Source organism: Tupaia chinensis, unplaced genomic scaffold (genome assembly GCF_000334495.1).
Source record: "Tupaia chinensis unplaced genomic scaffold, TupChi_1.0 Scaffold000085_1, whole genome shotgun sequence".
Lineage (NCBI taxonomy): Eukaryota > Metazoa > Chordata > Mammalia > Scandentia > Tupaiidae > Tupaia > Tupaia belangeri.
Genome location: NW_006159547.1, coordinates 6,084,418 through 6,111,718, shown reverse-complemented (window position 1 = coordinate 6,111,718; position 27,301 = coordinate 6,084,418). Strand labels below are relative to the sequence as shown.

The 27,301-nt window shown below is 35.3% G+C and overlaps 1 protein-coding gene across 4 annotated transcripts in view; it reads left to right on the top strand.

The window, feature by feature from the left end:
• The window catches only part of PPP1R12A (protein phosphatase 1 regulatory subunit 12A), a 158,292-nt gene extending 131,522 nt beyond the window's left edge, over positions 1 to 26,770 (top strand). For 3 of the 4 annotated variants that reach the window (XM_006142863.3, XM_006142864.3, XM_006142861.3), the window contains 11 exons: positions 2,095 to 2,185; positions 4,227 to 4,427; positions 4,685 to 4,853; positions 7,914 to 8,032; positions 8,715 to 8,780; positions 9,761 to 9,777; positions 10,997 to 11,132; positions 14,125 to 14,229; positions 17,294 to 17,341; positions 21,015 to 21,065; positions 24,527 to 26,770. In XM_006142863.3, the coding sequence (XP_006142925.1) occupies positions 2,095 to 2,185; positions 4,227 to 4,427; positions 4,685 to 4,853; positions 7,914 to 8,032; positions 8,715 to 8,780; positions 9,761 to 9,777; positions 10,997 to 11,132; positions 14,125 to 14,229; positions 17,294 to 17,341; positions 21,015 to 21,065; positions 24,527 to 24,613 (1,090 nt within the window). In that variant the 3' untranslated portion in view covers positions 24,614 to 26,770. Of the gene's footprint in view, positions 1 to 2,094; positions 2,186 to 4,226; positions 4,428 to 4,684; positions 4,854 to 7,913; positions 8,033 to 8,714; positions 8,781 to 9,760; positions 9,778 to 10,996; positions 11,133 to 14,124; positions 14,230 to 17,293; positions 17,342 to 20,242; positions 20,274 to 21,014; positions 21,066 to 24,526 lie in introns of all 4 variants that reach the window. The other variant, XM_006142862.3, reaches the window with a different exon arrangement.
• Positions 26,771 to 27,301: the final 531 nt, after the last annotated feature.

The following is a 27,301-nucleotide window of genomic DNA, read 5'->3' as shown; positions in this document are numbered from 1 at the left end:
TCCACAGCATACCAGCCCATTAGATGCTGAAGTACACATGCAAGTGCCCCATGTGTTTTCAAGCCAACCCAGGGGTCCAGATCCCCAGGAGGCCATGTGGTGCTCAGCACTGGAATTCATTTTGCTACCAACTCTACCACAAGGCTGGATCTTCTCAAACTTTAATAACAAGATAATTGATTATTCTCTTATTCCCTTTAGATTTCTTGTCCCAGAAAACTTACTACAATTGTTAAAAAAAAAAAAAGTATACTATGTCTAAATAAAATCCTTTAAAATAGAATGAGAATTATAAAACAAGGGGAAAAAGAGAAGTCAGATAAGTATATCATCATAGAAGGGAGGGCGGGCTGGTCGTACTCTTTGTACTTATTTGAATCTGTGCATTAGTACAGATGAAACCCTATGTAACAAAATTTTTTAGGAGAAACCATATTTGATGGAATAGAAATCTTCAATTAATGGCTCTTCTAGAACGGGGTGTGCCTTGTTGATGAGATAAACTAGTATTGCTATGATAGCAAGAAGACATCTTTGAACAGTCTAGCAACATCAAGGTGAAAACATGATAGCACATGGATAAAGATAATAAGTGCACAAAGTTATATCATTATGTGATAGTGCTTTAAGTTATTCAACCAAAGAAACAGGTGATATTTTCTCAAGCCAGGTTATAAAAACAACTTAAGTGAAGATATAATAGTGAAAGGGACTAGCAGGTGGCATGGTGGTTAAGGCACTAGACTCCCATGTGGCCAACCATGGTTCAAGTTCCAGACCTGGCATCTTGAAAATCACTCTGGGCGCATGTGCCCAAAATCCGGAGAGGAGAATGGAGGAGAAAGGATTGTAGCGTGGTCATTCTCCCTGGGAACGTGATTTCTCTCTCTCTTCAGAGAGTGTATGCACCCTATGATGAAAACTTAAAAAAAAAAAAAAAAAAAAGAGAGTAGTGATGAAATTTTCATTTTTTTGTAAGTTTACTAGCTAACTGACTTAAGTAAGAACACATTTTTTTTTAAATTTGCTATAAGGGTGTGTGCATCAGTGGAGAGAGAAAGTGAGAAAGCACCACACAGGGGAGATGGCCACATAGCAAATATTTCTCCTCAGCATTTTAGGCACACACACACAGTGTTTTTCAATCTGCCCAGGTCCAGGGCTCAAGCTACACAGGTGGAATCTAGCCACCTTAACCAGAAATACACTCACCCAGAAATACACTCTTGAGAATTTCTTGATTTACCTGTCCACAGTTCATCTGTAATTACAGGAGAAGCAACAAGGAGAATGAGGCCTCTAAAAGTAATGTTTAACCAATAAGTAAGAGCTGGTTGATGAAATTCAGACAACTAAGATCTTGGGTGAGAAATGACCTTGCCAGGTTATCTTAGGAAGTGAGTGTTAAGAATAATGAGTCATGTATTCTAAATAGTTTTAAAGAGACAGATTTCAAAAAATTCAAAGACAATTGGGAAAAGAAATGAATTCTAAGTATAGAAAAGGAATAGATACTCTAAAAAGAATTCCAAAGAAACTGTAAATTTCATTGTGCTATACTCTGAGCTGAGTACTTTAAAGGTCAATGTAGAAAAAAATAGGACAGAGACAGAAAACTCATAACAAATTAGTAAGTTTGTTAAGATCATAGTGTTAGATAAGGAACAGAGATGAATTACAAATTAAGAATACTAAAGCTAAAAAATGAGCCTGTTTTAAAAAGCAACATTTGAATAAAGAAAATTTACTAGATCATTGCTTGATCATATGACCTAGCTAGTAGAGATACTCCTGTAAGCATTTGCTAAGAAATGTGAGCTAAATGGTAATGTAATTAGATGAAGTATTAACAATTGAATTTCCTGAGTGGTATTATTAGAGGGAAGTCTTCATGTGTGTTTCAGGGCTCTGACTTATCTTTGCTTATTCAAACCTTTAATAAGTTATCTTTTGGCATAGATTGTGTACTTGTGAAATTGTGCATATTCCATGACAGGATAAAACATAGACTTAAAACCTACCAAAATCCTAAATTTATATATTTATATGATAAGTATTATATCTACAACTAACAATTTTTATTTGTCACTATAGATCATACCTCACTCCTGTTAGGGATGAAGAGTCTGAATCCCAAAGAAAAGCAAGATCTAGACAAGCAAGACAGTCTAGAAGATCCACACAGGTATAATTAATGTGTATCATATGTAAAACATGTATAAACGTATGTAAATATATAAAACATACATACTTGGAAAATAAGAATTTGCCTTTTTCTTTTTCACTTTGCTATGAAAATATTAATGTCTGTATATAGTGTGAGTAAATTTTGAAAAGATAAGGGTTATTCTAGTAATCCCTCCATTGTTTTTTGTATATTGTTCTATTTTTGATTTTATATCTCATTTATTAGGTCATCGAGAAGGTCGTAATGTATTTTTCTATGCAAAAAATGCAACATGACTTTTCCAACCTAATAATTGGCTATGTGAGCTGTCTGGCACACTTGTGTGTTTCTTTGACTGCTTATTTATTTATTAATTTTTAGAGTTTTTTGTATTTTTTGTTTGTTTGTTTAGTTTTTTGCTATAGGCCATGTGTACTCAACAGAGAGAGAAAAAAAGAGAGGGAAAATGAGAAACTACCCCCTGGGAGGTTGACCATACTACAGTTCTCGCCCCAGTTTCCTGTTGGGATTTTGGGCATACACACGCCCAGCCCATTGTGTTCCCAGTCGTGCTGGGTCCAGGACTCAAACCACATAGTCAGCCATGTAGAATTTAGTACCTTAACCTCCATACCACCTGCTGGCCCTATTTATTTATTTTTACCCCCCATTTCTAATGTGTCTGGCACAGAGTATTAGATAAGTATGAGTCAGTATGAATTAATCGTATAGGATATCTGGTAATTTTTAGAGTTGTATGAATATTTGGGGTAGGGGGCAAGTTGCCTCTTATATTAGGTGTATCAAACAGCCAGTGTGCAAGTATGAGAAGAATGCCACTCAAGCTAGTTATTATCTCCCTAGCTCCTCCTTGTTATTCTCATTTTGATGTATTCCTTTCTGTCTTATTTTCTTACTATTGAGTATCTCTGTAGTCCAGATTTAATTATTTGATCTTTACTATTACTTATCTTTGAAAGCTGTTTGTAGGGTCTTAAACATACATTTTCCATCTTTTTTTTGAAGAGGTTTTTGCTATAGGGCACGTGTGCTCTCCAGAAAGACAGAGAGAGAGAGAGAAAGAGAAAGAGAGACAGAAAGTGGGAAATCCCTCCCCGGAGGGATAGCCATGCCACAATCCCTTCTCCTCCATTCTCCTCTCAGGATCCTGGGTACGCACACACACGTGCCCGGTGTGAGTTAGAGCCACCAGGTTCAGGACTCGAACCACGGTCGACTACATGGGAGGTCAGCAACGTAACCATTATGCTAACTGCTGGTTCCCATTTTCCATCTTTATACCTTCTACTATTGAAATCTAACCTATTTTTTTAAGGTCTAACCTTGCATAATTATTTCTTTACTACAATCTCTGTTAAACTCGATTACTATGTAGGTACATACATATCTGTATCTATATATCTATAAAATGTAAATGCATATGGCATAACATAAACAGTGTATATATCAGCCCTTCATCCCTTCTCTGAATTTCTTGGGACTATTATATTTATATGGTATTCCTGTGTCTCCCTTTCTATTTTATTTTTGAATACAGGGATGATTTTTTTATGCCCATTTATGTCTTTCCCAGTACGTGTCCCTGTGCTTGCCCATTGTGATTCTTCATTGAGTGAATGTAACTGGCTGAGTAAAGATTCTGCTTGCAGACCAATTCAAAATATGCATATTGACTTGGGACCAGCAGTTAGTATAATGGCTATGTCACTGGACTCCCACGTAGTCGACCACGGTTCAAGTCCTGGACCCAGTGGCTTAAACTCACGCTGGGCGCGTGTGCGTGTGTGCCCAATATCCCGAGAGGAGAAGGGATTGTGGCGTGACCATCCCCCCTGGGGGGTGATTTCTCGCTTTCTGTCTCTCTCTGTCTGGCGAGCGCACACGCGCTATAGCAAAAACCTCTCAAAAAATAAATAAGAAAAAGTATGCATATTGACTTTTAATACATTCATGTTTAGTATATCTATTTGTAAAATATTGCTTTGAAACAAGGTTTAATATATCTCATAATTAAATGTATCTTTTTGTATGTGTACAGGGGGTGACATTAACTGATCTTCAGGAAGCCGAAAAAACAATAGGAAGAAGTCGTTCTACCCGAACTAGAGAACAAGAAAATGAAGAAAAAGAAAAGGAGGAAAAAGAAAAACAGGATAAAGAGAAACAAGAAGAAAAGAAGGAATCAGAAACATCTAAAGAGGATGAATATAAACAAAAGTATTCAAGAACATATGATGAGGTAATAATAGTACATCAATTAAACAGTTGAATCAAATGGTAGCAATATTTCTTAATGATTCTCAACATACAAGAAATTGATATACCAACCAACCATGCAAAATACTCAAACAGATTTTAACTGTAAATTTGAATTTACAGCTAATTTGATTTTAGTTGTAAATTTGGCATGAGCATTGTATTTTTACCTTGTTTTAGTGTTTTATGTTTTAAATTGTGTTGATATTTCAAATAGGGTTTAATTTTAATGTTTAACAGACTTACCAGCGTTACAGACCAGTATCAACTTCAAGTTCAACCACTCCATCTTCTTCCCTTTCTTCTATGAGCAGTTCACTCTATGCTTCAAGTCAACTAAACAGGCCAAATAGTCTTGTAGGTATAACTTCTGCTTACTCCAGGGGATTGACCAAAGAAAATGAAAGAGGTAAGAAGACCAACATTTTAAAACACTGTTTCTTTGCATAATTCTTTGAATTGGTTTTTTCTTAATTCAATGGAAAAGGAATGACATTCTAAACTGTTACTCGCTCAACCTAAACAGAAATAATTTGATGGTTAAGAATGAGAAAAGTAGGGAGCCAGCAGGTGGCATGGTAGTTAAGGGTGCTGGACTCCCACATGGCTGACTGTGGTTCATATCCTGGACCTGGCAGCTTGCTTTCTCACTTTCTCTTTCTCTCTTTCACTCTCACTCTGACCCTCTCTGGTCAAATTAAAAAGAGAGAGAGAGAAAGTTAAGTAAAACAATTCTTTTATAAAAAAGAATGAGAAAAGTAGAAAACAAAACTAGAAAAGGATACGGTCTAGGGTTGATACAGATATCTTTGTAACCTGATACTTCACAAAAACTTAATGTCCACTTACAAAGAAAAGTCAGTATAGAAGGTAGTAGTGACTATTTCTAGGAATATATCAGTGTAGTACTTTTTGGGTACATTAAGCTATTTCAAGTGAAATCACTTAACACCTGTGATATCATTGGAAAAAACAAAACTGTTATGCTTATTTCTTGAAAAATAGATCTTTTTTCTCAGCTATATATTGACCCATTAACGCTATTACAATTTCCCGTTATAGTAACTTTATATTGTAAAAGCGAAATCATGTACCAGAGTGATTTAATAGTTAATGCGGCTGGATCCCACATGACCAATTGCATGGTTCCAGTCCCAGACATGATGGCTTGAAAAATATGCTGGACATATGTGCATGCTTGCCCAAAATTCTGAATAGAGGAAGAAATGGAGGGGAAGGAATTGTGATGTAGCTATTCCTCATGAAAAGAGTTTTATTTCTCTCTCTTTCTCTGTCTCCGGCAAACACAGGCACCTTCTGGCAATTTTTCTTAAGTGAAATCACATGGTATTAGTCATGATATGATCAGTAATCATAAATAATAAACGTTAGAAAATTCAGTTTTTCACATTCTGCATTTTCCTTTTTTGGTCATTGAGGATGTGTCAGTTCTTTAAGCCACTTTGTGGACTCAGCCTTGTAGTGCAATAGCTAAGCACTGCACATGGGAACCCAGGTCCTATATGGTCAACCAAGGTTCAAGTCTTGGCCCTGGTGGCTTGAAAAACATACTGGGTGTACATACACACATGCCAAAAATCTTGACAGTAGAAAATTGAAGGACAGGGTCCAGCAGGTGTTATGGTGGTTAAGGGCACTGCCTCCCCCCAACACACACATGACTGACTATGGTTTGAGTCCCGGACCTGTCAGCTTGCTCTCTCTTGTCAAATTAAAAAGTAAAAATAAAAAATAAACTAATTCTTTTTTTAAAAAAAAAATGTTTAAAAAAAATAAAATTGAAGGAGAAAGGATCACAGCATGACCAGGCTCACTCCATAAGGGGAATTGCATGCATAAGTGCACATGTATGCTCTTTTCTCTTTCTCTCATATGCATGCACACACTCTCTAGCATTTAAAAAAAAAAAAAAAAACACTATGTATGATACCCACGTAAAAGTTTTTAAAATTTTTTAGTCAGCACCTAAAGTTAAGCACCAATGCTTAGTGGTTAAGGGAGCCAGATCCTACATAATTAACAGTGGTTTGAATCCAGGCCCTGGTGGTTTGAAAAACACACCAAGCATGTGTTCATGAATGGCAAAATCCCAACAGGATGGAGAAATGAAGGAGAAGAGATTGCAGCATGATTGTGGCCCATTGGCAGATGCTTACTCGCTCTCTTACTTTTTTACTTTCTCTCTGGCAAGCACACATGCCCTCTGACAATTAAAAATCATCTCTTAATACTGTAATTTTGGTGTGTCTTTTCTTATGACTCTGGTGATTACGTATAGTCTTTTTCAATTGATTGGTTTTTTTTGGGGTTTTGTTTTTAAGATTTTTGCTGTAGGATGTATTCTCTTGCCAGGGAGAGACAATGAGAGGGAAAGTAAGGAAATTACCCACCAGCGGGGATGGCCATGCCACAGTCCCTTCTTCTCCTTTATTCTCCTCTTGGGATTTCAGGCACACACATAGACTCCCCTAGCTTGATTTTTCAAACCGTTGGGTCCAGGACTCAAACCACAGTTGGCCATATGGGAGTTCAACACATAAGTACTGTGCCACCTGCTTGCCCCACATAATAGTCTTTTTAAAGTCAGTTTTGTTCTACATATGTGTAGTTTTTCCAGCATCTTCAAAAGCCTTAATATTGGTCTAGTATGCATAAACCTAAAGCCTTTTTAACTATTCCAAAAAGGAAATAAAAATCTTCCAACAAACTTTTTTTATTGACTTGAAAAACATTTATTCATTTCATTAGAGATGGAGACACACACAAAGGTAGGAACCCCCAACAGGGTCCTGCCATGCCATAATTCCCCCAGTCATGGGCACACTTAGTGTGTTTGGCATGTTTAGGTCAACCGGTGATCAGAACGCAAGTTCTTCCCTTATAGCTCTAGCATGGTGTAGGTGCCCCATCTGAGCCTGATTTTTTGGATGGTGGGGTATGGATTAAGATTAATTTATTTTCCAGAAGAAATTTGCTCTTACATACTATCCAATAATAATGAATACTGTATAACTGCTTAGTGAGAACTGGCAATAGTAGGAGGACAAACAGCAAATTTGTATCATTACAACTAGTTGTTTCATCATTAATAATTTTTTTTTTCTTAGCGCATTACCTTTGGCTATCTACCTATCAGACATTAATAACTGGAACCTATTCTTATAGGATTTCATTATTTTCAATTCAGCAAATGTTACTTAGTCTTTTGAGCAAAAATTTTATTTGGGGCACTAGGAAAATGATGATTAGTTATTGTCCTAATCCTTAAGAATGAATCTAATAGGAAATAGAGATACCTTTTAAGTGTGTAACAGCACTGATGGGGCAAGACTAATTCTGATTAGAGACATTCAGAAAGCTTCACAAAAGTAGATGACTTAGAATTGTTTTTACATTTATACTTTAAACATAACCCTACTGTTATGTGGTTTATTGTAATCATTATCAGAGGGAGAAAAAAGAGAAGAGGAAAAGGAAGGAGAAGATAAATCACATAAGTCAATCAGAGAACGACGGCGACCGAGAGAGAAAAGAAGATCGACAGGAGTATCATTTTGGACACAAGATGTGAGAACCTATTAAAATATGCCTACTTGATAGTATGTTTAATGTTTCCAAAAGTGCATACTAATCATTTCTTACATGCTTGTATAGGTTGCATATTCTTTAAATCATCACTATATTTTCTGAGTCAAGTTGTTAAATAAGAAATGTTCTTTGTAAGGATAATTAAATATTTAAGTTATTGATACTACTGAAAAAGCAGGAGTTCAGTTTCAATTTTGTAATAAAAATAATGACCACAGCCCATAGTACATATATTGACGATTTTGTAGTGAATACACTGCTCCCATATCTTAGAAATCTTGAAAGAAAGATACATGACATGACTTATTTTTCACAAATACATACATAAAGATCTACACAAAGATCTACATAATGTAATTACTTCCAGAGAAGCAATGATTTATTTATCAAACTAGGCCAATCCTATAAAAATTTGCTTTTTTCCTTATCCCTGATTATATGCCTACCATTTCTGTTGTATGCAAGATAAAGAACAAATGTGGAGTAACACTGTTAATGTGAAATTTATGCTGTTTTGATACAACATATACCTACAAAGAACAAATATAATTTGTTTCCTCTTAAGAGTCATTTTAATTGGGAGGAACCCTAAGGTTTTTAAATATCAACTGTTTGAAATTTATCTTTTATTTTCCTAAAATAAATTCATGATCTATTTTAGAGTGATGAAAATGAGCAAGAACAACAATCAGATACAGAAGAAGGATCCAATAAGAAAGAAACTCAGGTAAATAACTTTTTTTTTGTATTGAGAATGTATTTCTTAAGGCTTTTTGTGTTTAATTTTATTGCAAAACAGTTATTGTACACTGTACTCACATGCTGTGGACAATCAGGATAATAACAATATGCTGTGGTTGTTCCTACTCCTAGGATCAGGAGTACTGGTTATCAGAAAAGGCATGACACATTTTTGCATAGAAAAATATATCATGGCTTTTCTGACAGCCTGGTGAAAGGACTAGGAAGGAGCTCAGAGAATACTTTAGAGGTGATAGAAATGTAATTGTATACAGTTGTGCAGGTAAAAGTATACAGTGAGTCTGTTCTGTCAATAGAACCTCTTTCTAAAAAATTAAAACATAAAGGGCTGGCCCTGTAGCATAGCAGTGAAACCCTGTCCATAGGAAGCTGAATGTCACATGGCTTCTCATGGTTCAAATCCTGGCCCCAGTGGCTTAAAAAAACACCTGGGGCATGTGTGCACTTGCCCAAAATTGTGATGAGTTGGAGGAATGTCAAAAACAGGATTGTGGCATGACCTCAACCCTTTGAGGAGTGCTTTTGCTTTTTCTCTCTTGCGTAAGCACATGCATCCTCTGGCAAGAATAAAAAATTAAAGCACATAAAGTGAATAGATAAGTTAGTTTAATGATATGGAAACAATGTCAGTGTTATATGAAGTTTACTTGATCCATCATAAGTTAATAGTTTAATGACAGCATAAAAATTTAGTATACTGGGCTGGCAGGTGGCATGGTGGTTAGGCAGCTGGTCTCCCACACGGCTGACAGTGGTTTGAGTCTCAGACCTGGCAGCTTGCTTTTTCACTTTCTCCCTCTCTCTCTCTCTCTGTGTATGTGTGTGTGTGTGTGTCTGGTCAACTTAAAAAAATAAAATAAAATAATGACAATGAGTAAAATTAAATAAAGTAATTCTTAAAAAATTTTTTTTAGTATACCTATGTTTATTTTTTCTTCTTTGTAGACGGATTCCATTTCCAGGTATGTTTTACTTTTTCCTTTATCATCCTTTTGCTTATTTTCATCTTTACTAAAAATATATTGTTAGATACAGTGGGTTTTGTAAGCTTACAGAATTATTTTGGTAATAAGAATCTATAGACACTCAGATCACCTTATCACTGTTAGCAGCTTTCTTTGTTAAAGGCTTTGCTTCTAGTGCACTAGTCGTACTAAGTCACTAACAAAGATCCCCTATAACGGTGGTAACTTCTTAAATTTTCCAGAGTTTCCTAAGTTACTTCAGCATTGACTATCTCATGGTTAATATTAGGGACAAATGAAATGCACCCTTAACCAGAAGTCTATTTGATTAGGTATTTGGAATCTTCTCCCTTAGCCCTGCTTTAGACATAAGAAAAAAAGTATCACCTCGCTTGAAAATTGTTCATCTTTTCAGAGACCCTCCACTAGATCCTTGAATCTGATAGAATCTGATATCCATTCCATTGGTCATGTACCAAATTATTAAACAAAGCCCTATAAGACCAAAAATAAATTTTTGTGTGCTGGTGATTCTATTTCATTAGAATGTATTGAGGCAATGTAAGATAACTAGAGTTCAGAACCAGAAGAGAGGAGCATTCTCATTTGCAAATAATATCGTTCTTCCTGTTTATCATCTTTCACTGTAGATACATTATACAGCTGTTTCTGTTGTTAATGAAGTGCTAGTGTGGGGGTGCTTCAGAATTTATGGAAATGGAATTAAAGTGTGAATTTATTTTGTGACAAAAATAATTTTGAATCCACACATATGTTTTTCATAATACATGTTCTTATGAACTTTTTGAGAACTCGTATTTCATCAAATCTAAGATGTTCCTAATTTTAAGACATAACACTTAAAGGGAAGATGCTATATGATATACTGTCAGTTATAAGCCATGTTCTAATTTCAGAGATGTTAAAAATGTGGGGGGTGAAGTTGTAATTTTAAATTGTTGAAATAATTTATCATAATGTAAAACCAGTTTTGATTTCTAGAGATGGAAATTTTGAATCTTTTTCTCAAATATTAAAAGTCAGTTGTATAAACATAGTTCTCATTTATTATCTCTCTCTTGTACGTGCATACGAAATTCATTAGGTAATAGATGAAGGAGACTGTTACTTCCTGTTTTCATATATACTAGGATATATGCAATGTAAGTCATGTAAACCTATAATAAAGATTTTAATTTAAACTCATCTTTTGAAGGTATGAAACCAGTTCCACATCAGCTAGTGATCGGTATGATTCCTTGTTGGGTCGCTCTGGATCATACAGCTACTTAGAAGAAAGAAAACCTTACAGTAGCAGGCTAGAAAAGGATGACTCAACTGACTTTAAAAAGGTACTTGCACTTTTTAGTTAAATTTAAATAAAAATGAGTTATATTTTGTGTCGAGATATTTATAATCAAATATCCTGGAAAATACTCATAACAAAATCAGTATTTTGAAATAACTTAGCTTCATTTTCAACTTTTGTTAGTAGTGGAAAATAGCTGTTAGATTGATTTTATTTTTTTTTTAAGGAAAGAGAAAAGTATCCAAGACTTTATTTCGCTTTTGAGTGTCTCAGGCCATTAAGGATTAAGGATAGAGGTAATTAAGAAATAAATGTAAGAAACTCAACAATCTAGGATTCTGTCATGATTCTTCATTTCCTGAGCTTAGAATAAACCTGATGAAGTTTGTTAGAAAAAAAGAGAGCTTGTAGTATTTGCACATGTCCCCAGGTATCTGGCAGCTATTTGACTTACGTACCTTCTTATAAACCAAGAGAGCGAGAGAGTGGTGGGGAAAGCTGGGAGAGTTGTTTTACATTATGAGTAAGTAAAGAACTGAACATTAAACTGTGCTAAGTAGTGAGATTCTATTTCTGGGCATTTTCCCATGAGATGGAGATTAGATCTTGCTCTCATGGGCAGTTTTCATGTAGTAAGAGAGTGGCATTATCATACAATGAGTATATTTTTTAAAAGAGACATTGGGACCAGCCCGTGGCGTGGTGATTGGGGCGTTGGATTCGCACATAGCTGACCACAGTTCAAGTCCTGGACCAGACAGCTTGCTTTCCTCTCTTTCCTCTCTCCTCTCTCCTCTCTCCTCTCTCCTCTCTCCTTTCTCTTCTCTCCTCTCTCCTCTCTCTCTCTCTCTCTTTCTTTCTCCCTGGTGAGTGCATGTGCACTATAGAAAATTTTAAAATAATAATAATAATACTAAGTAATATTGAATAATAAAAAAAAGACATTTACCCTGAAGTAGAGAAATAATTTTTTAAGTATATAACAAAAGAAAGTGATGCACCTGTAGATAAGTTTCCTGTGGAAATGAGCTTTTAACCATGAACAGAAAGATGATTAACTGGCAAAAGGAAGAGAATAGAATTCCAGATGGCATGAACTGCAAGTACATAGACCTGGTGATGGGAGGGTTATGTGATGCATTGGAATAATCACATTTTTTTTTTTGAGAGGTTTTTGCTATAGGGCGTGTGCGCTCGCCAGACAGAGAGAGACAGAGAGACAGAAAGCAGGAAATCACCCCCCAGGGTGGGCGGCCACACCACAATCCCTTCTCCATTCTCCTCTCAGGATCTTGGGCACGCACGCACATGCACCCGGCGTGAGTTTAAGCCACCAGGTCCGGGACTCGAACCGTGGTCGACTACGTGGGAGTCCAGCGACACAGCCATTACGCTAACTGCTGGTCCCGGAATAATCACATTTTTAATAAAGCTAGTAGAGTGGAGGGAATAAGCTGTGTGAGGCTACAGCTAGAAGGTTGGGCTGGGACCAGATCATGAAGTTCCCTACAGACCATCTTAAAGTGTCTGTATTCAAAGAATATTGGGAAGCCATTTTAGCCAATTTAATTTGTGAGAGATTTTCATCTTGAAAAATTATCTATGTAACAGATTAGTGGGAAGTCAGGGAAAACAGTTCTGATATTAGAATAGTCTAGACAAGAGATTCTTATAGCCAGGATTATAGTGGAAGTAGCAGAGATGTGGAGGGAACAGTACATCCAAGTGTTGAGAAAGAAAAAAATGAGAAAAGGAAATGGTCTAAGATTTTCACTTGCCTTTTGACTCTAAGCAATAGAAGTATGATATTGTAACTGATATTCCACCTCATTTGGAGGAATTCAAGATCAAATAATAAGTAGAAAAACTCACAAATGCCGAAGGAAAAAAAATCACAGTGACTCTTTTGCTCCAGAAGAAGTTGCTCTGCTCTTGTAGGGATACCAGTCCCTTGGGGACCAGCAGTTAGCATAATGGCTTTGTCGCTGGACTCCCATGTAGTCAACCGTGGTTTGAGTCCTGGACCTGGTGGCTTAAACTCACGTGTGCGTGCGTGCCCAAGATCCTGAGAGGAAAATGGAAGAGAAGGGATTGCGGCGTGGCCATCCCCCCTGGGGGGTGATTTCTTGCTTTCTGTTTCTCTGTCTCTGTCTTTCTGGTGAGCACATGTGCCCTGTAGCAAAAACCTCTCAAAAAAAAAGAAGGTATACAGTCCCTTGTTACTAGATAATCTTTTTTGTAAGATAACCTAAAAGTCATATTTTTAAAAAATAAAGTCTTAAATTGAAAATATTAGAACTAATTTTTTTTTTTTTTTTTTAAGAGAGTGTGTGTGCTCATGGGAAAGACAGACAGCGAGAAATCACTCTGAGGGGGGGAGCATGGGTGATGGCCACACCACAATCCCATCTCCATTCTCCTCTTGGGATTTTGGGCACACATGCACACACACCCCATGTGAGGTTTAAGCCAATGCATCCGGAACTTGAATTGCAGTTGGCTATGTGGATCTAGCTATATAACCATTATTCCATCTGCTGGTTCCTGTGGAACTAATTTCTAAGAATTTGTGTAGGACCAAGCATACCCATGAAAACAACAGTCTCTGCACAACCAAAAACATTAAAATATTTTTGGGGGAGGAGGAGTTTTCTTTACTATAGCGCACGTGCACTCACCAGAAAGAGAGAGAGACAGAAAACGAGAAATCACCCCCCCGGGGGGGGTGGCCACGCCACAATCCCTTCTCCTCCATTCTCCTCTCAGGATCTTGGGCACACACACACACACATGCAGCCTGCTTGAGTTTAAGCCACCAGGTCTGGGACTTGAACCCTGATCGACTACATGGGAGTTCAGCGACATAGCCATTATGCTAACTGCAGGTCCCGCATTAAAATATATTTTAATGTAACTTTTATAGCTCATACACTACATTGATCTTTCTCTTTTAATAGTACAAGGTAATCAATAAGAAATCTTAAAATACTAGGAGAGCAGAAAAGTAATTTGTTCTTTTACTCTGATTTTTATAGCTTTATGAACAAATTCTAGCTGAAAATGAAAAACTGAAGGCACAGCTACATGATACAAATATGGAACTAACAGATCTTAAATTGCAGTTGGAAAAGGCCACCCAGGTTTGTACTCTTTGTTTCTTTTCCTAACTCGTAATGGTTGTGATTTATTCTGCCTAAAAAATTGCAATGAAATTTTCTCTAGTATTAGTTCTTTCTAAACAGAAGTTTGGTTATTGATAATAGCTTATCATAATAAAGGAATCAAGATAATGAAGCTTACCAATAATTTTATTTACTTTTTTCTGGAGTAAAATAAAGGTACAAAAATACAGCCTTATAATCAAAAGTTAAGGTATTATTAAACTCTTTAATACTACTGTTTTGGTACATGATAATTTAAGTCCTTATTTTGAGCATATCACAAATGTAGCCAAGTATTAAAAGCATCTATACAGAATCATCTTAGAGCCATAAAAATTTTCTTTATAATAATTTTTGTTTAGTATTAATATTTCTTGTTTATTCAAGTAAAAGTGATTTGGTATAGTAGTGCTAGAAGAAGTTAATTATAACTCTTTTTTCTGTTTTTTTTGTTTTTTGTTTTTTGTTTGTTTTTTTGTTTTTTTTTTTTTTTTTTAGTTTATTTTGTAGAAAAGGTACCTAACGGGTTCTCTTGACAGTCTATCCCTGGTCACAGCCAGCCTGGATCATCAGCTAACGCACATGTGCCCTGCCTGCTCCTAGGCTTTTTGATCAAAGAAACTTGGGAAATGCTACACATCGTATCTTGGAGATTTTATAGGATCTATTTATACATTATTGGTGCTGTGATTTTTAGGAAAGCAAACTTGTCTCTTTTACATGGGACTTTCTAAGATAAACTTATTTCTCCAGCATAACTCTCAGAATCCAACTTGAACAACAGCTCCAAGATGGCATATCCAAGACCAGGCAGCGGCACAGACCTACCCTGGGGAAGGTCCTGGGTTTATCTCCCAGAACCTCCCTAAGTCTGTGCCTATGATCAGGCTGGCTGAGTCCCAGGGTGGATCATGATATGGAGATCCTGTTAGGGGTGCCTGTCTCTTTGTCTCCCTCCCTACTCTTTCTCTCATGAAAGGAAGAAACTTTAAGAAATAATCAGATAAAATGGCATATCAGTTCTATGAATGAGACTGCATACTGCTCTTAGTCTTTATACTTTAAATTTTTTTTAAATTAATTTGCTATGCTGGACTTACACATATTATCAGATTGTTTTTTGTTTTGTTAACCACTTTTTGTTAACTGCTATTGTGTTGTCAAACAATTGTCTATGCATAGTGAGCAGCATGTTAAAATTCCAAACATCAGACAAACCTTATGAGGTTGTAAGATTCCTTCAGGTGATGGGATTTACTGTAACTTGCTTATGGGCCAGCCTTAGTGAATTAGCAGTAACTAGTAATTCAGTGCTCTATGATGTGAGGGAAGGGCCTAGGTTCATCTTCCAAGGTCTCCCTGTACACACCAGTGCACCGAGGCTAGGTTTATGGCATAAAGATCCTGTTGGGGGTATACTTGCCGCCCCCACCTCAAGAAATAAATACATGTGCTTAAGGAAAGGTAACTTGGTTACAAGTCCTAAAGATGCTAAATCACGAATGCTAAAAGTGTTGGAAAATGAGAACATGTTTCTAATTTATAATGAAATATTTTTTAAAGAATCAGTTATTTAATTTTATTTATTATTATTATTTTTTAGTTACAGTGCATGCACACCCACCAAAGAGAGACAGGGAGTGAGGGTAGAGAGAAAGCAAGCTACCAGGTCTAAGACTCCAATTGCAATCAGCCATGTGGGAGTTCAGCGCCTCAACCAACACACTACCTGCTGGACCTAGTAATGAAATATATTTTAAATTACCATGTCTAACAGTGAAATTGTGCTTTACCAATGATGTGGGTTTTGCATTTTGTTTTGTTTAGTTTTTAAGTACATTTTGTGGTTAGTAACCACAAAAGGCGTTCTTTTTTATGGCGTAATGGCTATGTCGCTGGACTCCCATGTAGTCCACCGCGGTTCGAGTCCCGGACCCTGTGGCTTAAACTCAGGCCAGGCGCGTGTGTGCCCAAGATCCGAGAGGAGAATGGTGGAGAAGGGATTGCGGTGTGGCCATTCCCCCTGGGGGGTGATTTCTCGGTTTTTGTCTCTCTCTCTCTGTCTGTCTGGTGAACACACCCTATAGCAAAAACCTCTCAAAAAAAGAAAAAGATTTATTTGTTTATTTAATTCCATTTGTTATTACCATTTTTTAAAATTTGACCAGAGAGAAAGGGAAAATGAGAAAGCAAGCCAGCAGGTGACTTGAACTGTGGTCGGGCACGTGGGAATCCAATGCCCTTAACCACCAGCCACCTGCTGCCCCCCCACTTGTTTTTAATTGTTCTTGAGCTCAATATTTAGCTATAGGACTCTGTAGTGTAAGGTGTAACTTATAGGTTACAGCCCAAGGTCCTTTCCATCCACCCAAAGCCAAGCTCACACCTGAGGATTTTATCAGTTTTGAGCTGGTCACATAGTACAGGAAGAAGAATAAATGAGAGGCTTGAGCTCACCAAGAAAGATATACAGCTAGTACTGTTTACAAGTGAAAGTGGGTATGAACCAATTTTGGAGCATTGTGAAAGAATGGATAATTGGAAAAAGAAAATTCTAGAGAAGTGAGGACCAACATAGCTGTGGCCAATTTTCTAATCTGCCTCTATGGTGCCAAGTCACTCAACCTAGTAATAAACACATTTCAATTAATATCCTAGAGTCTGACCATTCAGAATACCCACTTTTATTGGTACAGGAGAGGAGGAGAGAACTTAGGCATCTGAGGAAATATTAGGGTGCCTTCGTTATTGTTTAATAGTACTTACTACATCACACTCACTCTCAACTAAGCTATGAAAATTCCTGGGGAAAATCATATGGACCATAAGATGAGAGCTGTGGATACCTTTCTATTTCTAAAGATTCCTTTTGCCTTCATTATTTCAATACAAATCTTGTTTTTTCTTTCTTTTTCTCACACTTGTGTATTTCTCCCCCAGAATATTGTGCCTTCTTTTGACACACAGTAGCATGGCTAAGGTTCTGCTCTCCCACCCCAATTGTTATTGCATCTACTTCCCTTTTATAATTTCTTTGTTACAGAGACAAGAAAGATTTGCAGATAGGTCACTGTTGGAAATGGAAAAAAGGGTAAGTGTGAATATTTTTCAATAAGTAATCAATTTTTTTCCTTTATTTTGTGTAAGCAATGGTAGGTTTTTGTTTTGTTTTCTTATAATGATACATGTAATGATAGTATAATATTCATTTAATTAATAAGTACATATCGTAGATTAGCTTCCTTATAAAGTTCCATGAGTCTGCAGGTATGAAGCAACCTTATTAAGATTTAATTCACCAGATTATTGTTTTAATGAATTTTTAAAAAATTATCTTGCCATTATTCTGAAATGTACAGAAAGCAATAGTGAATTTAGTATTTTTAGTTACATATGCATTTAATTCTTTCCAAAATTAAAATACTGTCTTTTTTTTTTAAAGATTTATTCTATTTCTTTTTAATTTGACCAGAGAGAGACAACGAGAGAGAAAGGGAAAGTAAAAGCAAGCCACCAGGTCTGGGATCCAAACCACATTCGGCCATGTGGGAGTCCATTACCTAACTATATTTTTTCTGCTGACCGCCCCCTCCCCATTTTTTTTTTTTAAAGAGTTTTTTGGTTTTGTTTTGATTTGTTTTTTTAATAGAGCATCTGTGCTCACCAGTGGGACAGACAGAAAATGAGAAATTACACCCGAGGGGGGATGGCTGCTCCTGCATTCTCCCCTCAGGATTTTGGGCATGCCTGCACGTACATCTGGCATGAGTTTTAAGCCACCTGCTCCGGGACTCAAACCGCAGTCCATGTGGGGGGGAGTATAGCGACATAAACATTTACGCCATTTGCTGATCCCTGTGCTTTTATTCTTAAAGTTCTTAAATAAGGGAGTATCAAATTTTCAAATTCTTCTTAATTTAGTAATATTTTAATTTTCAGTTTAAATATTTAACTTAAGTAAGGTATTTTAAACAAAAAAATTATTATTAGAAAATCTTATGGCCTTTTATGTCTTCCTACAATTTTTTTTTATTAGCTATAATATATTTACTTATATTTCTCTCCACTTACTATTGGTCGGGGTCTAGAAGTGGCCTTGGAATTTTCCACAAGTTTAATCTGAACAGTTGATATTGTATACACCATCCCAAAGTTAATGAAGAAATACTCCAAAGGTGTCTGTAGGTGTCAACAGCTGAGTAGTAGCTAGACACAAGTTCCAGAGAAGAAGTCCCATCGCAGTAGCTATGATCTGTAGAACAAAGAATAAATAATCAGGAGCAGTTGATATAAACACATTTTTCATTCATCTCATTTTTTAAATAAACTGCCTTTTTCATCTGGAAAAAAAAAATGGTAAAGCATACAGAATTAAAAAAAAAAAGTAAATATAATCTGTTGCTATTTATACCATTTACTAAATTGCACCTTGCAATAGTTACCGTTTTATTTCAGCAACTTGCAAACATTAGTATTTTAAGTAATTTTGTAAGTGGTATAACTATTGCTAAAAATAGAATCATTTATTTGATTAAATTTAATGTTCATTGTTATATCCTGTTACAACATTTAACTTACAGGATTTTATCTCCAAGGTATGCAAAAATCAATTCATTATTATCCATACTCATGGTGCAGATGAAAGATAGAGATAACAAAGCATAGGACATGTGTGCTCACCAGAGAGAGACAGAGAGAGTGAGAAGGAAAGTGAGATACCAAGATGCCAGACACAGTTCTCAAACCACAGTTGACCATGTGGGAGTCCAGGGCCTTAACCACCAGGCCACCTGCTGGCCCCAAAATACTTATTTTTGAAACAGTACCACATTTTTGAAGAACACTTATCTTACAAATGTAGTACATGTTGGGCCAGCAGATGGCATAGTGATTAAGTCACTGGACTCCCACATGGCCAAGTGTGATTTGAGTCCTGAATCTGGCAGCTTGACAGTCACACCAGGCACATATGTATGTATGTCCAAAATCTGTAGAGGAGAATGGAGGAGACAGGACTGCAATATGGCCATCCACTCTGGGGGGAGTTGATTTCTCACTCTCTTTCTCTCTGTCTCTCTGGCGAGTATATACACCCTCTAACAATCTCTCAAAAAAAGTAATGTATGTTCATTACAAAAATTATCACAAAAAGAAAATATAAAATTGTCCTTATGTGTCATACAGAGATGCCTGATATTTTGGTACCTGCCCTCTTTTTCTGTGTTTATACTCACACATGATGGACACGTGTTCATATTCTGACAATTTCACCTCACTTCCTTTTCATACTTGTTAAATGCAGATAAATAACAAAGTGGCTAATTCACTCCCAATAAACACCATTACAGTTAGTATTAACTACTAGCATTTATTCAGCATTCTCTATATATCAAGCAAGCACCGAGCTAAGTACTTTATGTGCATTTTCTCTTAACCATAAGCACTGAGCTAAGTACTTTATGTGCATTTTCTCTTAACCATATTTTTTTAATGTTTAATAAGCTTTTTTATATATTTCACAATGGCGTAAGTATCAGATACGACACTGTGTGCTAGTCTTAATAAATACAGTGGTTTATATGAATTATAATTTAGATGAAATTAACATTAGTGTAATGAATGAATATATTTTATAGCTTAACTTCTTTATAATGTTCTGTGGGCTCTAAGTATGAAATAGCCTTGTTAAAATTCATATTAAATGGTTCATATGAATTTGTTATGGCTGTATTATTAACTAGTCTATATATAGAAAATAACATCTTTGTCTATGTAACAATGCTTAAGCATGCCAATATTAGAATAACATCATACTTATAAGACTATGAAGGATTTCAGCTATTTTTTAAGTCATGTTCCTTACAAACATTAACATTTACAGTAAATGTACTGCTTTACTAAATATCAACATTTAATTAGTAATCTGGGGGAAAATGTCTTGGAAATAGCATCAGTGTGATTAAACTAAATTTAAATGGTTTGTATCTGAAAGGTGACCGGCAAGAGTCAGTATCTCCTGGGCGGTATGACCTAACCAGTTTTACAGCTCATCAATTACTGCTGCTTGCTTTTTGCATAACACCCTAGAACGCTTATCATTTAAGGGAGTATAGAACAGTACACTGCAATAATGTATTGTGTGTTGTCTTTGCCTGTCACTCTGAAACAAGATTAAAGTAAATGCTGCAGTTGCTTCTCCATCAGATTCACTGCATTAATGCTCCACACAGTAGCAACCTAAATACAAAGCTCTAAAGTCAATTGGATAAATAATGGCTGGTAAACATTGTGGGTGGACGAAATGAGCTTCTCATAGATCCTTTTGGAAATTGTAAAGTACACACAGTTTAGGCATGTTTGCTTCTTGCTTTCCTGCTTCTGTCACTATATTACATTTGCATTGTGTGAGTTTTTTTTCCCCTTTTCTATATAATCCTTGCATATTGGTTTACTCTCGCCCTATGTGTTATGTGAACTAGAAAAATAGTTTGAACATATTATGTTGCATCTTACCAGAAAGTCAAAGCTTTAAAGAAAGAGCTTATTATCAAATTAAAAAAAAAATAAAAAAATTTAAAAAAAAGGAAAACCATCTTGATTTCTCTCAAATTTTGGAAAGCTTTTTACACATCACTGGCATCACATCTTTTTCTACACTGCTCCTGATTTGATCTTTGATTCTAAAGTATCACTATTTCACATATAGAAGAAAAGTTAAGATTATAATAATACATAATTAATATTAATACTTTGACTTGATCTAGGAACGAAGAGCTCTAGAAAGAAGAATATCTGAAATGGAAGAAGAGCTCAAAGTAAGTACAATATGCTCTTTATAAGAGATGTGCTGTTTTTTAATTTAAACTTTATAATACTGTTATAGATACTATCTACATTAAGCTGATGACCCAGTTTGTGAGCTGTCTGTATCTTACATTTCCTTTTCTTCCTAGATCTAGGCTTCTGTGAGCTTGAAGAGGATTTAAAACCCAAATCATCATAATAATCAATTCGTGTAACACTTACAGTTCAGCTGTAGAAAAAAATTACACAGTTTACACTGTAATAAGTATAAAATGCAGGACTTATTATTTAGTCATATATAATTCTACATATTTCTATGTTGTTTAAAAATAAAGGACATTAGAGGAGTGGATAGGCAGAGTTGTAGTTTGTCAAACTATGTTACCTGTAGAAATAGTTATTTGTTTTGAATATTGAGCAGTCTTTGTAAGACTTTCAAAATGTAGTATAAGTAATTGGTTACCTCTTAACACATTGTCTTTCACAGAATATCACATTATAAATTAATGGACTAGTGCATATAAAATTATGCCCATAGGATTAAAGTTTAATGGTAGTATGTTTTACCGCTGAATTATTTGGTTTATTCTTAGTCCATTGTTAGTGAATGACTTTGAAGATTGTAGATAAATCTTTTGCATTATTTGTTTATTGTTTATTTGAAATAGAATTTTAGGCATAAACCATTTACCTTTCTAAAGCTTTTGTAATATACTTTTAAGACTTAAAGGGTTTTTTTGTTTTCATATTTATTACCTGTGATTCTTTATATTCTTATTGTACTCTTTTCTATTTCTATTTCTTTATGTTCTGATTCCTGCAGAACCTGCACCAAATAAAGCAAATTCAAACTCTGAGAGAGTTAAATGAGCGACTGCTGACTGAGAATAGGGCCTTGACAAGAGTGGTAGCCAAGCGCTCAGGGTTCTGTAGGCAACTGCAGTCTGTGAACCTATAATTTATAGTTTCATCATTTCTTCTTGTTAGAGCCAGGCAGGTGTTTTTGTATTAGTTAATTAAGTGTGTTTTGTTTTTGTATCAGTAAGTACTCACTCTTAGAAATTAATGTCATTGTGTCTGGAGCTTCTCATAATAACTTTAATTTTGCATGGCTTTTCAGAATGTTAGAAACTGCTACTAATTATAAATTGCAACTGATAAACTACAATAAAATTAGGGAATGACATGGGAATTTAACTTAAAGGCTTGTCTGCACTTTTGTAAAGCTTGGGTACATTTTTGGCTTTACAAATATTTTAGGTCTTAAAACACGGCTATTATTTACAGTTTTTTTTTTAATAATAGCATGTGCATGAGAGAAAGAAATAGACAGAGAAAAGATACCTCAACAGGATTTTGTCATGCCACGATCCTCCTTCCCCAGCCTTCCAGCTCCTCTGGATCCTGGGTGCCTGCTCGTGCACCTGGCATGTTTGCAGGTGGGACCCAGGTATCTGCGTGCATGGTCGGCTCTGTGACTTCCAGCCTTGCCAGGCACTGGATTCCTTCTGCACCACACTAACTGTGCCTATTTATTTATTTATTTATTTATAATTCTTTACTAGAAAGAAAAGAGAACAATAACCAGTATAACATATATTTTAGATATAATTAGTACATTTTGAAGCTCAAGTATGTATTATCTGTTTTTCAAAGTAATATAATTTTTCCAGTCAGAGCCACCTTAATTTATGTTCTCTTGTACTCTATTACAGTTACCCTAATACATAAAGTGCAGATTACTATATTTTATATCTAATTGTTCTGAACACAGATAAGAATTTATTGGTTCCACATAAAATTAAAGTTCCTAAAAATTTTTGATTGAGGTAGTTTTACAAATAGAAGTTTGTTTTATTTTGTTTAAATTATTTTATTTTAACTTTATTTATTTATTTTAATTTGAGCAGAGAGGGACCGAATGAGAGACAGACAGACAGAAAATGAGAAAGCAAGCTGCCAAGTCCAGGACTCAAACCATGGTCGGCCATGTGGTAGTCCATCACCCTTAACCACCACGTCACCTGCCAGCCCTTGCGAGTAGAAGTTTTTACATTTATGTAATTAAATAATCTAGTACATTTTGAAAGCTGAAGAAAGAGGAGTGAAAAAAAAAAAAAAGAAAAGAAAGAGGAGTGATTATTTTGGAAAGTATGGTTTAATATATCCAAAATATAAGACATTCTATGTCCTAGTGAACCTGAAAAAGCTTATGTAATTTTAATTATTCTGAGAAAATTCAGTTAACTTGTAACACTGTTACCCTCTTCTTCAATTTGTCTTGTAAAGCAACAAAAAATTGAGTCGTTTTAAGGAGATAGAGATGTGTTTTTCTATTTGCTTCAATCAAATACTGGTTAATTTTTTATACTGGAATGTTTATATAGATACAGATTTACTACATTAGCTTGAAAATTAATTTATACTATTCTAATAATGATGCTAATTGCTTTGTTACCAGTTAATGAGCACCTAATAGATCAGACATGGTAGTAGACATCTAAACTTAGGTATGTACATGACTCCTTTAAAGGATTTTCATAATTTAGAACAAGTTTAACTCCAAACTTCCCAAAATAGGCTGATTTTCTCATAGAACAGTATTAACTATTATGGTTTTAGACCTGAATGAACCCCAAAATACTTTGGTTTGGATCTGATAAGATCTATTAAAGGAACTCCCTTTAAGTACCTATTCTCAGGGCTGACAGGTGGCGTGGTGGTTGAGGACACTGGGTTGCCACGTGGCTGACCACAGTTAAGGGCATGGACCTGGTGGCTTGTTTTCTCACTTTTCCTATCTCTGTCTCTCTCTCCCTGTCCAGTCAAAATTTAAAAAATAAAAATAAATGGAATTTAATTAATTAATTAAATAGTTGTGTTGGCTTTTTTAAAAATCCTATTCTAGGAACCAGCAGTTAGAGTAATGGCTATGTCACTGAACTCCCATGTAGTTGACTGTGGTTTGAGTCCCGGACCCGGTGGCTTAAACTCAACGCCAGGCGCATGTGCATGCATGCCCAAGATCCTGAGAGGAGAATGGAGGAGAAGGGATTGTGGTGTGACCATCCCCTCTGGGGGATGATTTCTCACTTTCTATCTCTCTGTCTCTGTCTTTCTGGCAAGCGCATATGCCCTATAGCAAAAACCTCTCCAAAGGAAAAAAAGAAAAGATCCTATTCTAACAGAAACAGGCTTTATATTCTTGGCTGCTCTAATATGGTATGCTAGTGAGTCCTAAAATAAAGTTATTTAGTAAATTTCAATGGATAATTTTGAGAGCATATACCTTTATTTCATCATTTATTAAAATAATTAGCTTCACAAATCAGGGTGAGTTTTTAGACACTAGCAATGTATGTAACTGACAAAAGTTTGATCATGTGTTTTGTGGTGAAAATGATAACATTTATTACAAATAATGTTTTGTCTTTTTTTAAAGCGAATTTTTTCTTTTATTTTTCCCTCATAGATGTTACCAGACCTAAAAGCAGACAACCAGAGGCTAAAGGATGAAAATGGGGCTTTGATCCGAGTTATAAGCAAACTTTCCAAATAATAATTAAAAAAAAAAACAAGGCAGCAAGTAATGGAATTGCACATGTTAGTAACCCAGTGGACCATAATTGGCAGTCACTGGAAGCCAGAGAAGACTCCTTGGAGACTGTCATATTCAGATATCCTGCCAAATGCCCTCTTATCTAGGATTTTTGTTTCGTTCAGTTTTCTGGGTTGGTTTTTTTGTTTGTTTTATTTTTAAATCAAGACCATTGTTTCATGTTAATGCAGCTGCTGAGAAGATGTGGGGTTTTTTTGTTTTTGTTTTTCTTTTTTTTTTTTTTTTTTGTTTAAATGACTGCGAAAACTTGTTTACAGCTCCAGCATATAAGGAAAGTGTTCAAGGCCAGATATGCCTCAGATATTTAACCAGTAAGCCTTAGTTGTACATAAATACTTTGTGTCAACAAAAACTTTCAGCTCTCACAGAAGACAGTTATTCAACATTTTTTGATGTGCCACAGTTTCCAGTTTTTCAATATTTAATTTTTTTTTTTTTTTTTTGCTTTACATCTAAGTTTGGGTTTGTATTTTTTTCTTCTCTCTCTTCATGTGGCAGAGTCTTCTATGTTTTCACAGCTATTTCATTTACAGAAAAAAACACTTGCTCTTCTGAAACTTTTGTCATGTATTAGACTAATAATGTATTGTCTCCCACCTGGAACTGAATTGCTTGGTGGAACATTTGCTTTCACTGTTTGTGCAATACGCATTTGTTTCTTATATGAATGCTTTAAAGTCCATTGAGATTAGATCCTTTAAGTCCTATTTTCTGCCTTCATTGGTCACTTTTTCGTTGTTTTTGTTTTTTATTGTTGTAGTGTAAGATGTTAGGTTCTGTATCTTCACATTCATTTTAGCAGGTACTGAGTGATGCTGTATATATAAATAAGTGTATTGTTTTGATTTTTAGAACACCACATGGCATGCTTGACTATTTTCTTATTTCAAATGTCTGTTAATGCAAAGTAGGCTACTCCACGATAGTGTTAAAAACAAACTTTGCTAACAATGTGATGTAAAGACTTTAAAAGTTACACATTCTGTGGAGCCCTATCTTTACAAAAGTTTTCTACTGTAAAGTGCTTTTACTTTTATTTTGTTTTCATTTGATAGTGTTCAACCATAATTAAAGTTGCATAAGATAATTGCTTCACATTTCACATACCTATATTTATCTGAGTGCTGTCTAAAACTGTTGTGCTAGCCAAAGTAATGCTATGAAATCATTTGCAGACTTAACCCGTGAGTTAATGTTAAATGCACTGTTATTGCCATGTGAAGAGGCACCGACTTTGATACCACCATCATGTTCAGACCATTTTATACATTTCAGTGGCCTTTTTTTACAAAAAAAAAAAAAAAGAGAAAAAAAGCAAAACCAAGTACATAGTGAAAATGGCTTTTATTTGGACAAATAGCTTTTATATTTTCATTAAACCATGCAAAAAATATTACATCATTCTGGCACATAACTGTCTCCTTAACCACTGAACAGTTCAGCCATTTGAATAAATTGTAAAGCTTATAGTAGCTGATTGTATTATTGATTGTATTGTATACTATATTAAATGTGAATTTGTACCCCTTCATTTTAAAAGGTCATTGTGTTCTACTGCCTATTTTAGATTACTTTGGGGTTGGGGAATGGTGTTTTGGTAAGCAGGATTTTAAGTCCTCTCTTGATTGGTTTTATGAAGATATAAGGTTATGCTCTTACTACCAAGCTCAGGATTCTTGATTTAAAGGTACAAGGATAGATGTGGGAATTATATTTTTGGTTATATTTGAGCTGTATGAATGGTGGGTCTGAATATAGAGAATTTCCATGGTCTTATGTGGAGGTAAAATATGCAGATAGTTGGACAGTTTGAGGGACTGCAACGTGTCCTGGTTGCGCAACAGTTAGGCATGCTATGGTTTCTATTTGTGATGTTTGGATGCCTGTGAAGGATGATTAAATACATGTTTCTAATATTTTAGTGTTTTGTATTTAGGTTATTTATTCTTTGTATCTAAAACTGAACAGCTACTGTGCTATATTGATTTTATTGGTAGTATTGAGCAGACCTTGTTTCTGCATGAAACTAGTTGCAAAACCCACTATTTTGGAAATAAAAATGTATTTTGACATATACAAATAAAATGAATAAAACTATTTTAAATGTGTGAACTTTTAATGAAGACATTTTAAATTTTGTTCTGAGATATTTAAATTCTGCATGGGTATTTTTTCACTAATTGCTTTACTTGGATATCAATTTGAATAATTTTTGAAATTGTAATATTGTGATACTTTGCACAGCATTGTACATGCACATCTGTAAATGCGATCTTAATTGCCATATTTATGCAATCTGTGTACCAATTTGGACAAATGTTTATATATTTTACATAAAGCTGTCTGTATGCAGAATCTGAGAACTAGTTTCTTTATGATAATTGGGTAAAAAATGGTAACAGTGAGTTTCGAGATAGTTACTTTGTAGCACAAGATTTCCTTTCCATAAGCTGTGTGTGTGTGTGTGTGTGTGTGTGTGTGTGTGTGTGTGTGTTAAGTCTGTGCTTTTTCTTAGCTACATCAGTTTAGGAATTCATAAGAAGATAACATCTCCTTAAAATGTAAAGTTTACTTTAATATTAGATTGTTCTATAACTTAGATACACCCAAGGCTCAATCTGCTAACAT